Raw genomic sequence first — 17198 nt, forward strand, 5'->3', positions numbered from 1 at the left:
TGTTCTCTGAATATGACACAATTGGAAATAACAAAAAGATATAAGATGTCTGAAGAATGCCCAAATATATGGAACTTAAACAACATAATTAACTCAAGGGCCAGATAAATAATCAAAGGGAAACTAGGAAATATTTTGAACTAAATGGCAATGAAGACACAACTTACCAATATTTATGAGACAAAGCTAAGGCCATGTTTAGAGGAAAATGTGTAGCTTTGAGTGCTTATATTAGAAAAGAGAAAAGGCCTAAAATCATTGATCTAAGATTCCACTTTGGGAACCTAGGATAAAAACAACAAATTAAAATGAAGTAGAAGAAAGGAAATTAAAAAAGTAGAAATTTAATATAATACAAAAATAACAGATCAAATCAATAAACTGCAAGTTGGTTTTCTTGAGAAGATCAATGAAGTTGATAAACCTAGGGCTACACTGATCAAGGTAAAAAACACCCCACAAATTACTAATATCAGAAATGAAAGAGAAAGCATCAATTCAGATCCTACAGACATTAGAAGAGTAATAAAAGAACGTCATTAATAATGTCATGCAAATATATTTGACAACTCAGTTCAAATGCACAAATTTATTTTTTTAAGTTTATTTATTTATTTTAAGAGAGAGAGAAAGCAGGAGAGGGGCAGTGAGAGGAGAGAGAGAGAATCCTAAGCAGGTTCCCTCCTGTCAGTGCAGAGTCTGATGTGGGGCTCAGTCCCACTCACTGTGAGATCATGACCTGAGGTGAAATCAACTGAGTCACTCAGGTGCTCTGAAATGCACAAATTTCTTAAAAATCACAGCTTGTCGAAATTTGTACAAGAAATAGAAAATCTGAATAGTCTATATTTAAGTTGTTGAATTCATAATCTAAAACTTTCCCACAAAGAAAACCCCCAACCCCGATGGTGTCACTGGTGAATTCTATCAAACATTTAAGAATAAAATAATATCAATCCTTAGCACTTTCAGAACATAAAGGAGAACACTTCATTCTACCCTCATTCTAAACCTGAACAAAGATATTACAAGAAAACAAAAATACAGAACAATATCATGTATGAACACAGATATAAAAATTCTTTAAAATATACTAACTGAATCCAGCAATGTATAAAACAAATAATACATTGCACACAAGTATCCTGAGGATATAAGGTTTGTTTTAACATTACAATGTCAACCAATATAATTGACTACATTAATAAAGGGGAACATTTATATAATCATCTCCTCCGATCTTCCTTGCATTTATATAATGAAAGAAAATCACTTGATAAAATTCAACATCTGTTTCTGATAGAAACTCTCAAAAACTAGGAATAGGGGGAAATTCCCTGTCTGATAAAGAGCATCTACAAAAAAAAAAAAAAAAAAAAATCATGTCTAATGGTGAAACTGAGTGCTTTCCTACTGTGATCAGGAACAAGGAAAGTGGCTCTCATCACTTTTACTCAAAATGGTATTGGAGGTCCGAGCCTCCAGAAATAAAGCAAGAAAAAAAAAATGAATTCAGGTAAGAAAGGAAGAAACAGAACTTTCTGTTTTCACATAGGACGTAATTCTGTATGTAGAAAATCCTAAGGGATTTACAAATCAAAACCAAAACCAAACAAAAAACAACAACCCAACCCCCAAACTATGAATAAGTGAATTAACAAGGCTATAGGACACAAAATAATATACAAAAAAATGTATTCCTATATACTAGCAAAAAAAAAAAATTAGAAAAATGAAACCTAACATACAATATCATTTGCAAGTGTTGAAAAACAAAGTAGGTAAGAGTAAGTGCAAAATATCTATGCTCCAGGACACACAATATTGCTGAGAGAAATTAAGGAAGACCTCAAAAAATGGGCAGGTATACCATGTTCATGGATTTGAAGGTATCAATTCTCTTCACGTTGCTCTAGATGATCAATCTAATTAAACATCAAGCATCATGTTCTGCTGCTTTTGCTTTCTAAATGTACCTCGACGGTGACCTCTTCTCTCTGCCTCTCCTACCTCCCTTTTGGCCAGGACACCATCATCTGTCTCTTGATGTCTGCAACAGCCTTCTATTTGGTCCCCTCCCCATCTAGAGACTTCGACCAGAGAGAGAAGTCACATATACACCTATCAGGTCCTGCTTAAAAACTGTGTAGTGGCTCCTTACCACCCAAGGTGTAATACCCAAGCTCCTTAAATGGACCTCAAGACCCTTACCTACTTTTCCAGCCTTAGCTCCTGCCACAGTTGCTGAGCCTACTTGCCACACTGCAGGCACAGAGAGCTTCTTTCCATTTCCTGAGGCTGCTCAACTCCTCTGCCAGCCCCTGCTTGCCCTGCACTGCTGTCCCCAGGCTGATCAAGGGCCACCCCTACACATCAAAGCATCATCTATCCCTCATCATCAGTACTGTCCAGATAATCTGCGTGCAGACAGTCCTCAAGGGCAGGGTACTGGGCATCTGAGCCCCATCCATAGCACCCCACACACACTCACAGAGGGACTTCAGAATGAAGGGACAGGGGATCAGGGTAGTGGAGAGGGATGTGTTGGTGCTGGTGGGTCTTCTCAATAGGCCTTGGGGGATGAGGGATGAGACCACATCAGTCAGATCGCGCGCACACACACACACACACACACACGTCATGGTGCCCCAGCGTCACACCTGCCCAGGTACCAGGAACCCACAAGGGACTAGGACTGGCCCCTGATAGAGCAGCCAGCCCAGTCCAAGCCAAAGCCGTTTCCTGATCCATCAGCCTCCCCTCTTGGGTGATTTGTGAAGGGACAGGCAGCTGAGGATGTGTATGGCCTGAGCCCCAGCCCTGGAGGGGAGGTGCTTTAGGGAAACAAGCATAAGCATGGTCCTGACTAAAACTCCGTGGCCTGAGTTCCCCAGGACGCTGAGTGAGCCGGCTCCCAGGCCAGACTGCCCTGTCTGTGCAGAAACAGCCTGTGCTTGCTGGGAACCAGAGGAATAGCCAGAGGGTCCCAGCCAGAGCCCTGCATCTGAGGTCCCCTGGGGAGGGACGGGGCCCCAGAGCCGCTGAGTTGAGTACTCCTGGGTGCTGGAAGGCCCAGCCTGCCCCTTAAAGTTCATCCTCAAAACCAGCAACGACCCTCTCCTTGATGGAGCAGCCATGTCCAAGGCCTTGTGTTGGGGTCCAAAAAGCCCCCAAAGTGTCCCTAGGAAAAAATGACTCTTCTATTCATTTCAAAAGGCAGCATATCTAGCTTATATCTATTAAATATTACAGGAGAAAAAAAAAACTAGTAAAACCAAATGATGCAGACATGGGACACTGAGTGAGAAAAAAATGATTATTAACGGAGAGACAGAGAGGAAAGAGGCTGGAGCATCTGAGAACCTTGGCCCCGTCTGGCTGGCCCTGTCCCGTTCACCCCAGCTCTGTCCTTCCTCTCGCCCCGGAAGCCCAGACCCAGCCAGGCCCCCTCCCTGACTACCGCTCTGAGGACACCAGGATCTTGATACTCACCCCAGGACCCCTGCAGCCCCCAAAGCTGACCCAGGCCCAGGGGAAGGAGGGCAGGTGAGGACAACGAGAGCAGACCCAGGGCCAGGACTGGGTAGGACATGGCTCCCACAGAAAAGGCACGGTCCACCTGCCCCAAGCAGGAAGTGGAACGAGAAACCAAACAGGTGGTGTGGGGCAAAGTCTGCTGGGAAGGCCGGAAAGGTGGCGTTCCCACATGCACACACCCAGACCTGCCCGTCAGGGGTCTGCCAGGGCCCCCGGACACAGGAGGGAGGCCCTTCACCCGAGTAGTCCCCCACCGGCCGGTCCAAGAACCAGGCCTCCAGGGCGTGGCTGGTTGCTGCTGCCCAGCTCCCCGGGGCCACAGGCCGGGTCCGAGGCGGGGCTTAGGTCAATACAGAGGACGGGTCAGACAGCAGCGCACCGGCCTGGAACCCGTGGGGTCTGTGGTCTGCAGCCCCAGCTCACACCGGGCTGGGTGGGGGGCCAACGTCAGGTGGCTGACGGAGACTGGAAGTCGCCCGTGCATCGGGTCCTCCTGTGGGGTGGGAGCGGGCAAGAGCCCTCTTTCGGTCACTCTTGTCCTCAGCAGAATGAGCCCCGCTGGTGCCCACCCCACAGGCCCTTCCAGGCCAAGGACTCCAGGGCAGACATGGGGGCACACTGAGTATGGCCAGGGCTCGGACACGTGTTCAGCAAGGACATCGAAGCCCAGAGAACACAAGCTACTTCTGGAGCTCACTCGGTCAGAGGGAGGTGGCCATGCCCAGGACAGCCGGGCCTGCCTGCCTGCCTGTTGAGGATGCCCTGGGGGTGAGGTCTCCTTCAGCTCTGCCTCCCACGAAGGAACCATGCGAAGGAACCACAAGCTGGCGCAGGCCCAGGGGGCTGGCGGCCAGGAGGGCGCGAGCCTCCCCTGGCGCGGGGGCCACGGCCCGTGCCCCACCGGCCCAGCCACGTCCTGGAAGCCCGGCTGGTGTCTGGCCGCCTCTGCCAGGCTGCCTCTCCATCCGCGGCACCTCCAGATCCTGGAGCCCCTCCTCCGTCCTCCACTCGACCCCAGAGAACTGGTCACTGCGAGGGGTCTTGCTCACACGTGAAGGGGCGTGGGGCAGCGAGGTCTTCCTCGGGCCTGTGTCGCGGCCCCCAGCCCTCCTTTGGAAGGTAAGGACGGCGACGCCACGGCGCTGGCCAGTCAGGGAAGCAGCGGGGGTGGGGAGAGAGGCCCGGCCGAGACCAGGGCTGACTGCGTCCAACCGGTCAGAGGCCCGGGGCCCCCGGGGACGCCTCCTCCCACGTCAAGAGCAAACGACTGCATCTGGCACCTCCAAACGGAAGGAAGGCCGAGGCCGAGAGTCCCTCCGGACGCCCAGGTGGGGTAAGGCCCAGCAGGGACAGGGCGGACGACGTGACCGGCACCAAGGTGCTGCCCTGGGCTGCTCCCTCCTGCTCCCGTCACGGGGCGGGCGCCCACGGCCCCTCCACGACCCTCCAGGCTCCCACCACCCACTGCGTCCTCAAGCAGCCTGCCCGTCTCACAGGCCAGCAGGGCCCCGAGGGAGCGCAGGGCCCGGGCCTTCCCCTGGTCCTCAGGGAGAGCGGACTCGGCCTGCGGCTCCCCGAGACGAGGCTCCGCAAACCGTTCAGTACTCACGTTTATTCATAAAGTTTCTTCCTAAAAACGTCTGCCGTAATAACCGGTTCTAAACAAGATTTGTCCTGCTACGCTCTTGTCCCCTGTGAGGCCTCTCTCTGGAGCCGGACACAGATGCCGCCGAGGGTCTCTGGGAGGCTCTCCGGCCTCAGCGCCATGGAACAAGGACGCCCGATGCAGCGGTTTTTGCCTTTCCGAGGCACCTGCTTCGCCCCACGGCCACCTCCCTGCGGGACCCGCGGGCACGTGCAGCCGTCCGACTCGGGGCTGTGAGCCACAGCGTGGAGGCTGGTGGCACCGTGGGAGGGGGCCTCTCACCCCCCAGTCACCGGAGCCGACACGGGGGTCACCCAGTTAGGTTTTCATAACTGCCATGAAGGAGGCCTGCAGGACGAGAGACGGCGAGGTCTGGGCAGGGCCGCCCTCCTCCGAGCAGCACTGCCAGGGGCTGGGACTGCAGCCCCGGGCTCTCGGTTGCTGAGGGGCTCTGCCTGGTGGCCCCCACGTTCACACACCGGTGTGCCGGTGTCCCCGGGCACAGCCTGGCCTGCAGCCTGGCCTCTGGGAGGAAGCTGGGATAATTCAGACCCCAGGGCGCCAGGCGGCCCCAAGGCAGAGTAACGGGGTGGCCCTCTGCCCTAGGCCCCACACGTACCTCCTGGAGAAGCTGCCCCAGCCTTTCCTGGCTGTGAATGGAGCGCCTGTGGGAGAGAAGACACGGTCGGCCTCCTGGCCCCCAGCTCGAGAGCAGCCACGCTCCCCCCACAGACTCCCAGGCAAGGAGGGGTCCCAAGGCCCACGCCCTGCCCGCTGCTGCTCTACGGGGACAGACAAGCACTGGGGCAAGCAGGGCAGGCGGGAGAGAACAGGCAGGTGAATACTAAGACACCGAGGGCCACCCCCGGCCCCGGAGCCCCACCTGTCTATTCTGGTGGCGATGGTCACCGTGAAGGCCCCTTCTGTGTCTGGCAGGTAGGTGGAGGGCACAATCCTGTAGGTCCCCGCCGACAGGTGGCAGAGCCGGCTCACTTCCTGGGCGTAGCAGTGTGGCACACAGCTTAGCAGAGGGTCCTGGAGCAGCAGGCGGGACGCGCCCTGGCTCCCGCCATCCACCGGAACCTGGCGGAGGCGTGGGCTCAGACGGGGTCGGAGGTGGGGCTGTCCGCTGGGCTGCCACAGCCACCAAGTCCTTCCCAGTCTCGGGACCGCACTCCCTTTCCGAGGCCGGGGTGTCCAGGGTGGGGAGGCGCCCGGTGCAGTCTGCCCGGATCTCACGGTGACGTCTCCCACATCACACTCCCTTTTCCAGGGAGGAAGGGCCACCAAGCCGGAGAAGCTGGGCTCACACTCACCGAGGCCCCACCGCCCTTGTCAGGCGGGCGGCCCCATCAGGCGTGGGGGACTGCCACGACCACCACTGCCCAGGCCTCTGTCCTGAGGGTCGTCTGACCGGCTCCTGGCACTGGCACTTGTATCGAAGCTCCTGGGTGCCCCAGCTGGCAGCCCGGGGGCAGCGAAGCTCCAGAATGAGCCCTCAGCTCTTGGGGAGCACAGTGTCCTCCCAAGCATACAGAAGCTGCTCAACCAGAGAAATTCCCACCCTTCCTTCACATCATCTGCACCCCGGGCTCTGTATGCCCACCCCACAACGGCGCCCAGGGCACGGCTCTAGGCTGCCCTCCTGGCCCATGTCCTCCTCGGCACCCAGCATGAAGCGGGGCCCCCAGGAGGAGCACAAATGTGAGCTGGGAGCCACTTCATCCCCGTGGAGTCTGGGCTTACGACCTCTGACCTCCGGCACCGCACTTGTCCCCCTTCCTCCAACTACAGGTCTGCTGGGCTTGTCCCGGCTGCATTACAACACAGGGCGGGCAGACTGAGGTGGAGGGAGGTTTGGGAGGTTTGGGAGGTTTGGGGTGGTGTTTGTGACATGCTGGCCCTACTCCGGCCTCAACACGGCTTCCCCTCCTCCTGCGGGGGGACAGCTCTCTGCTCTGAGAATCACCTAAGCAACTGCGATCAGGGGCATCTGTCTGCCAGGCCCTCACGCCGGCTCTGTGGGCGGGTGGGCTCCCTTTCCCATTCTTCCCCGCGAACCTGTGCCATGAACTGCGTCATGGCTTCGGGGCGGCTCCTGGCGGACCGCCTTTCCTGGGGCACGCTGTCGGGTCTCCTGGGTGGGAGGCACGGTTCTAGGGAGCAGACCTGACCTCGTGACGCTTGTTCTGAGCCAGGGTTCTAAGCTGACCTATGGCCCCAGTGAATTACAGACTTCACGAAACCCAGAAATGGATCTTGTACGGGACCAGCCGGCCTGGCTGTGCCCACGTGACCGCGTCCAGGCCTCTCTGTCCGGCCTGGCCGCCTGTGTGGACCAGCCCCCCTCCGAGGCCTGCCCTGTGCCCGCCTACCCCCGGGGACAGGAAGGGCTTGCCTGGAAGACGTGGAAGCCGATGGGGTGGCATTCGCTGTCACGGCAGTGTTGGCGCAGAGTGATTCGGATGCAGCGGGGCCCTGCGCCCTCAGGGACCGAGAGGGGGAAGCAAGGGTTGGTAGGGTAGGAGGCGAAGTTCCTGCTGCCCCCCGCCGTCTGGCCGACTCTCCAAGAGCCCCGCAGCTGCACGGTCTCCCACTCCCCTGCGGGCAGGGCCTCCCCAGAGGCAGGGCTCGTGGTCGCCGGCTTGATGGCACTGCCCGGGGGAGACACAGGAGGACCCGGCTGTCATGGGCCGCAGACGCACACGGACCGCCAGCAAGCTGCCCGGGCCGCTCCCCCTTCCTCCGCTGAGGCCCTCGAGGGAGCGCGGCCTAGAGACCCCGCTTGCCCCTCTCACCTGAGGGAGACTCTCCCACTGGAAAAGACCCGGAGCAGAAACTGCCCCGGCACGTCCTTCAGGAAGGTGCTGGGGACGGCCAGGTAGTAGCCGGGGCCGAGTTCACAGCGGAGGTGGACCTCCCGGTCGTAGGCGTGGCACACAGTGCCAGCCACGGGGGGCGTGGACAGGACCCTGGGCAGGCTGACCCGCCGCTTCTCCACCTGCAGAGAGGGGGCCCGTGTGCCAACGTCCCGAGACCGGCCTGCCGCCTTCACCCAGCACAAAGAAACCGCCCAGACCCGTGGGCCCCGCCCCAGCACGGCAGGGGACGGCTCAAAGAGCCCAGCAACCCAGGGCTCTCACTCGGCCCCAGGGGTCAGTGGCTCTGTCCCGGATGTGAGCCTCCAAGCCCTCCCGCTCTGGGGAGAACAGAGGAGGATCGAGACAGGGCTGTGCCCTGGTTCCTCGGGCCGGTTCCACCACCGGCTGCTTTTCTTTTCGTTTCCCTTTGTCTGACAGATGCCGGCTGGGTTAGGCGGGGCTGGGTCTGTGGGAGCGCCAGCTGGTGTATGACCCTGGGGTAGGCGGGGGACACCTGAGGCTCCTGGCGGTCACCGGTGTCACTCTTGTCCTAGCGCCCCTAGGCCCTGAGCAGGGAGCCGGGACCAAGGTAGAATTACCTTCCAGATATGCAGGCCCACGGCCTGGTAGTCCTTGCCCAGGAGGCTGGCCGGGGTCCATGAGGCACGGTCGTCCCTCAACGGTGCCCGAGCCCGGCCTGCCCAGTTTGCTGTGCGCACCCTGGGTCTCTGCAGGACGGTAACGTACACCTCGCTTGGTTCCGAGACCCGCAGCCAGAATTTGGGGTTGCTGGGAAAGCCGCTGTTGTTCCGACAGCCTCCTGCAGACTGCCCCTTGACCCAGGCCCCGGGTAGCTCCTGAGTGTGGCACAGCTCCTTTTCTAGATGGAGAACCAAGCATCAGCTCCAGGAAAGGGCTCCCATGCCACCTTTCCTGCCACTCTCACCAACACCAGCCACGGCACCCTATAGGAGGGAACCCCGTGTCTCCCAGCACCTTGAGCTGCCAGGGACGGGAGGAAGTGGAACCATCTCTCTGCACTGAAGGAAGCAGATTGGGGCCTGTAGCCAGGCTGGTGCCCAGGGGCCCCCAGAGGGACGCGGGCTCCGCTCAGCCCTGACTTCCGAAGGCAGAGCCCATGTGGCTTGCCGCACGCCCCCACCCCCCAGGCCTCCCCCAGGGTGAGCGTGCGGGCCTCCCCCAGGGTACAGGCTTCCCCCAGCGTGCGGGCCTCCCCTTACCTGAGTAGAGGCTCTGTAGGTGGCCAGCCTCCGTGATCGGGAAGCCCACGGTGACCTCATCAAACTCCTGGAGGAACTCCTCCTCTTCCACCCAGAACTCCCCTTCCTGCAGCTGGGACAGCAGTGTAGCCTCATCTGCCGGGTCCACCTGGCTCCACCCTTCGCCCCTGGAAGACACTTCACTTCAGAGGGGCCTCTCATCCGAGAGTGGACGACACTGACCGAGGAGCCCTGTGCCCTGCCAGCTCGGGTAGCTCCACGCTGGCCCTTCCGCAGTCACCTCTGTCCTTCCCCGAGGGCCCCTGTCTCTAGACACATCTCCCCAGAGCAGTGTCCTCGAGCAGGTGAACAAGAGATGTGTTTGATCGACTCAGGTGGAGCTGCCACCAGCCTGGGCTCGGGGGCAAGCGTCAGATCTGCTGACCGGTCACGGCCGGCCACGGGGAGCGGGTCCAGCGCCCTCATTCAATCCAGGTTCCCAGCACCAGTGAAGGTCAGAAAGCTGAGTACTCACATGTCCCAGTCACCCGCAGCCTGATGGGGCACCTACCATTCCGTGGGCACCCTCAAGACAGGACCCCAGGGTCTAGGGTTGCCTTGGTCCCGGTACCATGCACGACACCGGCCTCCTAAGGTTGTCTGGGGCCGAGCACAGGACTCAGGGGACCAGAGGTGGTGCCAGGAGGGCCTTCCTGGAGACCAACCATGCACCGTCCTGACCAGCTACGAATCGTCTGCCACGAGCCACGGCACCAGAGCCCGGGACACACACGGTTGTGACACACACAGCTCTGAGTTGCCACTCGGGGCCCCACCCTCCCGGCCTGACAGCAGTATAGTTCTGGCCTCACCCATACTCACCCCTCTCTCCAGGGCCCCTGCCAGCACCGCCGGCCCCAGGGGTTCTGAATGCGCAGCAGCAGGATGGCCTGGCCAGTCCGCCCCCGGAGCTCTCGCAGATCCGACACAATGAAGGCATGAAACTCCCCCAACTCCCTGGCACCTGGGAGAGACACAGCTGGGATGTGGGCAGGGAGTCCCCAAACCGAGCAGACCCACGGGTCTGTCTCCTTCCCCGCGGGCCGCTCCAGCCCACCCTGCTGTGGCCACACCAGCACCCAGATCCCCACGGACCAGTGGGGCTCCTTTCCCGGCCCTGTGGACAAGCGAGCTTAGGAGCGGCCTTCGCCACGGCAGAGCCATGGCGAAGGACCCGGGTCTGGACTCTGGCTCTGCGGCCACAGGCCCGGCAGCTCATTCCCTTCTCGGTGGCTCGGTCCTTGCCTGGGCGGACGAGAGAGGATGGCCAGCCGGCCGACAAGGGGCACAGGGCCCCTGGTGCCGCCACCAGCACTGTCAGCGGCAGGTCTGTAACCTCCCGGCGAGGCTGGCTCGGGCGGCATCGCACAGCTGGTACTGCTGGAGGAAACACGTGGTGTGGGGTGGGGAGACCGGAGGCTCCAGAGAGGAAACCACCCCATTTGCCCAGAGCCCTTGGGACAAACAGACGTGCAAAAGGAGGGGCTGAAGAGTGAAGGAACTCCAACCTGGGAAGGGGGGTGGCAGTCCAGAAAGGAGAAGAAACCCCAGGAATGTCTTGAAAAGCTTTATTTACAACGGCATTATAGCCACCACTCTCGGGGTCTGCCTCAGTCCTCAGTCCTGAGACGCTCCAGGGGGATCCCGATGACCTCCCGCAGCCCCCTCTTTGCCTAGGGGCTTCTGCAAAGCCTGGAGCGCCAAGAACTAACCCCACCCACCCTGGGGGCAGCCGATGCCAAGACTCAGGGAAGGTTCTAATGCTGTGTCACGCACAGGCTTCTGCGGGCTTCCCTCATTTCCCACACATGGGGGCAGACCCAGCCCTCACGCACAGGCCGGGCAACTGAATTGTCCACACGTGTCCCTTTATTTCAATGTCCGTATTCTGGAGTCGTTATGACTTTCATAGTGAAGTTCATCCTGGACGCTCTCAAACACGAACATGTTCAGTAATGCCGTCTATAACGCGAGAAACCGAAAAGACCTTAAAGGTCTGAGGTTAAGGGAAAGAGTAAGAAAACCACAGCAGATCTGCGAACGAAACTGACACTGACAGTTTACACGGCACCTGAGAATATGGCATAAGGTGCAAAATGCAAAACACACACGTGTTGGTGGGAAAGACCTACTAAAGTCCGTGAAAAAGTCAAAGGAGCTCTGTTTGCGTGTTGTTTTCCTTTCAACAAACTTTCTCTGACGAGTGCGAGGACCACCAAGGCGGAAGCCTCAGTGCTGACTCCGCCAGGTCGCCGGCCGGCCCCAGATGCTGCCGCCACCCATCTCCTACGAAGTCTCCACACGGCGGCCGCCCGCAGGGCTCCGGCCTCACCCTAGCGGTGAATCGGGGAGCAAGGGACACCTCCCTCCAGAGAAAGATGGGTGGTGGGGACAGTCACACACCAGACACCAGCTTTCAAGGACAAACGTCTTGCTTTCCACTCGGCCCCGACGGGGCCGCAAGAAGAAGACGCACGTGTGTGCGGGCCTCTCGCGCTGCTCCCCCCCCCCCGCTTGCGTCTCACCTGCTCTGGAACTGAGCACCGAGCAGCTTATCAGGCACCGGTCCTTGAGGCTGAGTAGCTGCCGACAAGTCCTGTGCTCTGAGCCGCCAGGCCTGTCCTGTCGGCTGCCGGTTCTTGCCAAGTCCTTCAAGCTCCACCTTTCTGCCAGGCCACCAGTGAGGTCCACCAGGGCATCCGCCACCTGCCCGGCCCACAGGTGCTCATAGGACCCATAGACCCTAGGGAGACAACCGCAGCCAGTGAGCCTCTGGCCCGGGTACCCTGCCCCTTCCATCCCCACACCCAACACCCCCAGATCACCTCGCCCACCACTTCAATTGCTTCTCTTTACTCCTGCCTCATTCTCATCAAGTCCAGGCATCACCTGACCCTCAAAGGCTGTAACGCACAGCGGCCCAGCAATGCCCTGCCGCCTCCAGGGCAGACATCAGCACGAGGCGGTGCGGGGCGCAAGCCTGTGAACACCCACTCCTTGCCTCTCGAGATCAAACCCCACACTGGCCAGGGGATGGAGGCACTCGCTCGCACCAATATCACTGCGGGCCTTCCTCGCTCCCTTAGGGCTAAGGCCTATCGGTGCAGCCTCTCTGGGCAAGCTGATATATGCATCCTAAGAGGAGGCTTCTTCGATTCAGACCCCGGGTGAGGGTCGTGGTCTCAGGCAGCACCAGGCTAAACAAGCATTGCGACCTGGGTGGCCTCCCGCCTCCCACCATTTCCAGGGGAGGGAAACGCACACCCTCTCCCTCTGGAGGCGATGCCTTCATGCCCGACTCTGAGATGAGTGCGGAGAAAGGGGGAGCGGGCCGGGGATGGGGCAAACCACAGGCCGAGTCTCAGAGTTTCTGTCTCTGGCCAAGTCAGTCCCCACGCCGGCCTGGCTGTCAGGTCCCTGGAACGGAGGAGGACACTGCAGCCCAGGGAGAGCGGGGACGTGCTTCCCGGGGGCGGACTCAGGCCGCTGTGGCTCCCCGCCCACCCCGACCCTCCAGCCTCCGGCACGCGTACTTGGCATAGACCTTCTCCAGTAAGGGAAGCCAGAACACATCCTCTCTCTGGCACCGGGAGAAGCAGAGTCTCCCTGCAAGACAAGGCAGACGGTCATCTATGGTCACCTCCACCCAGCGTCCAAACTGCCAAACTCGACAGGTAAAGGAGCCGCGGTACGTTTGGTCGAGCCAGCTCGGCTGTCCCGGAGGAATGACCTACCGTGCACAGGGAAAGGCAAAAGGAGACGGTGAGAGGCAACGCACGCAGCGCCCTCCAAGCACCTTCACTGAGCCGTTCCAGGGGACCCTGCCGGTCTGCCGAGGGCCCTCCCCTACTCCTCCCCGGACGGCAGCGCTTGCAGGAAACCTAATCGGCACACGGAAAGCTAACCGACTTTTCAATGGACGCATCTTGGGGCCACACTGAGGGAGCCGAGTGTCTCCAGAAGCTTAAAGCCAACCTTTATGTCCTATTGTCCCAAATAATCACTCGACCTGAATCCAAAACAAACGTGACTTTTACGGGCACGAGTGACCCAATTTTCAACACAGCCGGTGGCAGACGGCAGGTCACCGTGGGCACAGCAACCCCCCGGCTGGAGGCTGGTGCCTCGGGATCCGGGCCAGCCCGTCCACTGCTGGCTCTGGTGTTGCGACCCCACAGGTGTGGGCTTTGCCCCGGACACACTTGTCTGGTCCTGGCTCTGCCCCTCAGTGGCTACAAACACGAAAGCGGTGGTTTTCGCGCTCTCACTTATGAACCAGGGTCAAAGCCAGAGAGGCCCGGAGAACAAATGCCAGCAACTGTGGTGTGCTTAGCAAGGCCTGGGGACCCAGGAGGAGCTCTGGATGGGTCACCACCGTCAGCCTTGCTGCATCAATCAGTAACATTCTAGCGACGAGCCAAACAAAGAGCTGTGGTGCTCCTGGGGGAGCACTCTGAGCAGCCCTCCTACACCTGTGCTAGCCGCCCAGCCTCGGAAACCATTTCAATCACCTTTTGCCAATTTACATTCAAAGCTTGTTTAAAAAACTTACTCCAAACCCGGGGCATTCCTACTCTGGGCTGGCCTGCTCATCTGTGCATCCCTCCAAGGGTGTTGGAGGGCAGAGCAGGGCAGAAAGCACCGGGGAGCCCTGGTGAGAGGGGGACACGGTGTCTGTGCCTTGGAGCCCCTGGGGCCTGTGAGCAGAGCCCTCCCTTTCCACCAGCCATGCTGGGCGACCTCAGCAGAGCCCCGTAGAACAGGAGGTTCGGCTGCCTTGCCTCCCGCTTCCTTCCTGTGCGCAGCAGACAGGAAGACAGAGCAGAAGAGAAACACGCTCGGACGCAGGTACCTGGTCCAGGAGGCGCCGGCTCTTCTGCAGGGCAGCACAGGCGCACAGCAGCCAGCAGTCTCCCAGCAGCCCTTGCTTCACCTGTCCTTCCTGTGGGTTATCTGCAAACAGCCGGGGTGTGGCACAGAGCTCCTGAAATAAAGAGTACACCTCGTCTGAAGGCTAGTCTTTAAAACGAAGAACACGGGATCTAGGCGACAGGCGCTGGGGAGGAGCTTTTCTGGTCATCCGCATTGCCCAAGAGGGAAGGGGAAGCAGCTGGCCTCCGCGGCCTCCATCTGTCAGCCCTCCTGGCTTCACATCATCCCATCTGGCTTAGGTTTTAGGGTCCTCTTCTCTGTCTACCTTTGTTAAGTGGCAAAACCCCAGCTCGGGATGGATCCCACGTCCCCCTTCTCCAAACAGCTAACTGTTGGCCTAGAAAATGGTTTCACTTAAGTCCACACTGGCAGATCTCAAATGGGTCCTCCATACTGCTGGAAACCGAAACCCTTCTCTCCAAGGCTTAATTGCCCACTCCCCAGACTACTTTATTCCCTCTTCTCTACACTTCTACACTGCCCCCCTCTTGCCTGCGCCCCTCTGAGCTGATGACCTTGCCAGAAGCTTCATCAGAAGCAACCTGACCTGATCCCCTCTTGTCTTCGGAGCCTGGGTTCCTCCCATGACCCCCCCCCCTTTCACCCCTAGAGGCAGAATCCCACCAGCAGAAGACGGAGAGAGAACCCCCATCCTCTCTAACAGACCATCCCCCCTGCATTAGCTCCCCTTGAGGCTTCCCTTCACTGGCAGACTTCTTGAAACAGCTGCTCATTACTTCCTCCTCCCTCAGCATAGGCCCCTCTAGCCTCTGAGCCGGTCACCTCTGTGTGGTCAAATCCAGCAGGCATCTCTCTGTTCTCATCTTTCCTGGCACCTGCAGGCATCAGAACAGTGGCTGAGCCCCTGCACTTCCCCACAGTCCCCTCTTGGCTCCCAGGGTTCCATGTGTCCCCGCTCGTCCTTTGTCCTCACTGCCTGCTGCTTCTCGCAGCTACCTGCCAGGGCACCTGCTTGGACACCCTCGGAAGTGTGAGGGTCCCTCAGGGCTCAGTTCCAAGCCCTCTCTTCTTCTCCAGCCCCACTTTCTCCTGAGACACTCTTCAGGGCCCTGAGCCCTGTGACAGTGCCCATTCCCAGAGGGAACCTCTAGCCCAGAACTTCCTGAGTGGCCGACTCTCATGCCCACCTGCCTCTGACAGCTCTGTTTGCACCTGAGAGAGCAAAACCCAACCCGAGAGTTCCATCCCTAGCTCTCCCCCACCTCCCCGTGTCGCCTAGCACATCACCCAGGTGCTCAGTCTCGAAGTCTAGAAGTCATTCCTGAGCTTGGCTTTATCCTCACCCTCCACTTCCAGTTGGTCAGTAAAACCTGTTAATCCCCCTCCAAAGTACTTCTCAAACCCACCCACTCTGAAGCCATCCTAGGGGTGGCCATGCTACCAGGAGCATCACTACTGAGATGGCCACCTGCTTGCTTGGCGGGTCAATCCCCCACCCAGCCAGCAGTAAAAGTGAGCTTCTTCAAACATAAACCCACTCAAATCGCCCCTCTGCTAAAACCCCCAATGGCCTTCCAAGTTGCCTAGAATCCATTTTTAACCCGAATTCCACTGGCATGGCCTGTAAGGCTCTTCATGCTTTGGCCCTCCCGTCCTTCCACACCAAACGGGCACTTTCCGTGTTGCCCAAATGCCTCAGTCGCCAGACCCAAGCTGCTCTGGCTTTGAGGGCTGCTGGCCATGCAGGCTGTGTCCGTGCAGACGGGGGAGGGTCGTACCTGAGAAGTCTTACTGGGCAGATACACTGTTTCTAAGGATTATCAACAGAGCACTGGGCCGGAGCATCCCCGCAAATTGCCACCTTAAAGCGTTTACATCTGAAAATGCAGGTGCACGAAGCCCTAAACAACCTTGCTTCGTAGGCTCAGTCTGGCCCTTCCAGAAGACCACGGGCGTAGCAGATACCAGCAAACACAAGTAACGGGGCAGGCCCGCTGGCGGCCAGGAGGGCCGTGCACACCAGAAGCTAAGTGCGGTCAGGCGCCCGTCGGGGCAGAAGCGGGGCTGGGTTTGTGGGCCCTGTCGCCGGGCCCCGAGCCTCCTCCGGAACCAAGTTCTCACAGGCGCGGGCCAGGCGCTGGTCCTCCCGCACACCCGGGACGGACCTGGCACGGAGCTACGAGGGGCTCCCTCCCGACGGACCGCCCCCCCCCCCCCCCCGTTTCTGGGACAGACGCGGCAGACGCGGCCACCCCTCCCGCCGCGCACCGCGCGGGAGGCAGCGCCCGGGGCCCGGCCCTCGGCTCGAGAGCCGCGCCGGGGGCCGCACCTGGGGCCTCCTCCACGTGATGTCCTCCCGGAACTGGGCCAGCGGCGTGGAGAAGCTGGAAAACAGTGAGGAGTCCGAGGCGGGGAAGTCGGCGTCTCGGAACAGCTCCCTGGCCGGCGCCCGCATCCTGGGCGCTCGGGGCTCCCATTGACAGCCCGAAGGAGGGCGAGGCCCGGCGCGCGCCCGTCCGGTCGCCGCGGTAACCGCCGGGCCACGTGACACAGCGGCCCAATCGCACTCGAGCGGCGGAAGTCCAAACGGATTCCCAGTATCCCACCCTCGGGGGCGTGGCTCCCGAGCTCGGCTCTCGCGAGACCGTGCCATCGCCCTGCGGCACTTTTCTTTCCCCGGGAGGTGTGTGCGAACTCGCCCGGCGGAGACTCACGGGAGGCTGACGGGCTTCGTGTCCTCTGGCCGGTGCAGCTCGGGCTGGGGCGTCGGAGCCGCTTGGACTCGAGGGCGTTCGGGGCTTAAGGGACCGGAGAGGCCTCTTGGGCCGAGGTCCGGGCCGCGGACTACAGATCCCAGAATGCAGCACCGCCTCCCAGAATGCGCCGCTCGTCCCGGCGCTTGGCGGCAGGTCGGGCCGCCTGTTGGCGGAAGGATCCGGGAAGCGAGCGCCGCGGCTCGCTTGGGAGGGCCGCGGTGGGCCG

General features: G+C 59.3%; 2 protein-coding genes across 2 annotated transcripts in view; both read right to left on the minus strand.

The window, feature by feature from the left end:
- The window catches only part of LOC131494664 (G-protein coupled receptor 35-like), an 18055-nt gene extending 14457 nt beyond the window's left edge, over window positions 1-3598 (minus strand). The window contains exon 1 of the mRNA XM_058699164.1: window positions 3493-3598. The gene's annotated coding sequence lies outside the window, so the exon portion shown is untranslated. The remainder of the gene's footprint in view (window positions 1-3492) is intronic.
- Window positions 1144-16677, minus strand: CAPN10 (calpain 10). The gene is made up of 12 exons (XM_058699115.1): window positions 16546-16677; window positions 14176-14307; window positions 12857-13053; window positions 11849-12066; window positions 10146-10287; window positions 9285-9451; window positions 8643-8923; window positions 7981-8183; window positions 7581-7836; window positions 6066-6265; window positions 5802-5847; window positions 1144-5530 (listed from the first exon to the last, which is right to left on the minus strand). The coding sequence occupies exons 1-12, from the start codon at window positions 16669-16671 to the stop codon at window positions 5501-5503; spliced, it is 1998 nt and encodes a 665-aa protein (XP_058555098.1). The 5' UTR covers window positions 16672-16677; the 3' UTR covers window positions 1144-5500.
- Window positions 16678-17198: the final 521 nt, after the last annotated feature.

The sequence above is a fragment of the Neofelis nebulosa genome, chromosome 2 (genome assembly GCF_028018385.1).
Source record: "Neofelis nebulosa isolate mNeoNeb1 chromosome 2, mNeoNeb1.pri, whole genome shotgun sequence".
In the NCBI taxonomy this organism is placed as follows: Eukaryota; Metazoa; Chordata; class Mammalia; order Carnivora; family Felidae; genus Neofelis; species Neofelis nebulosa.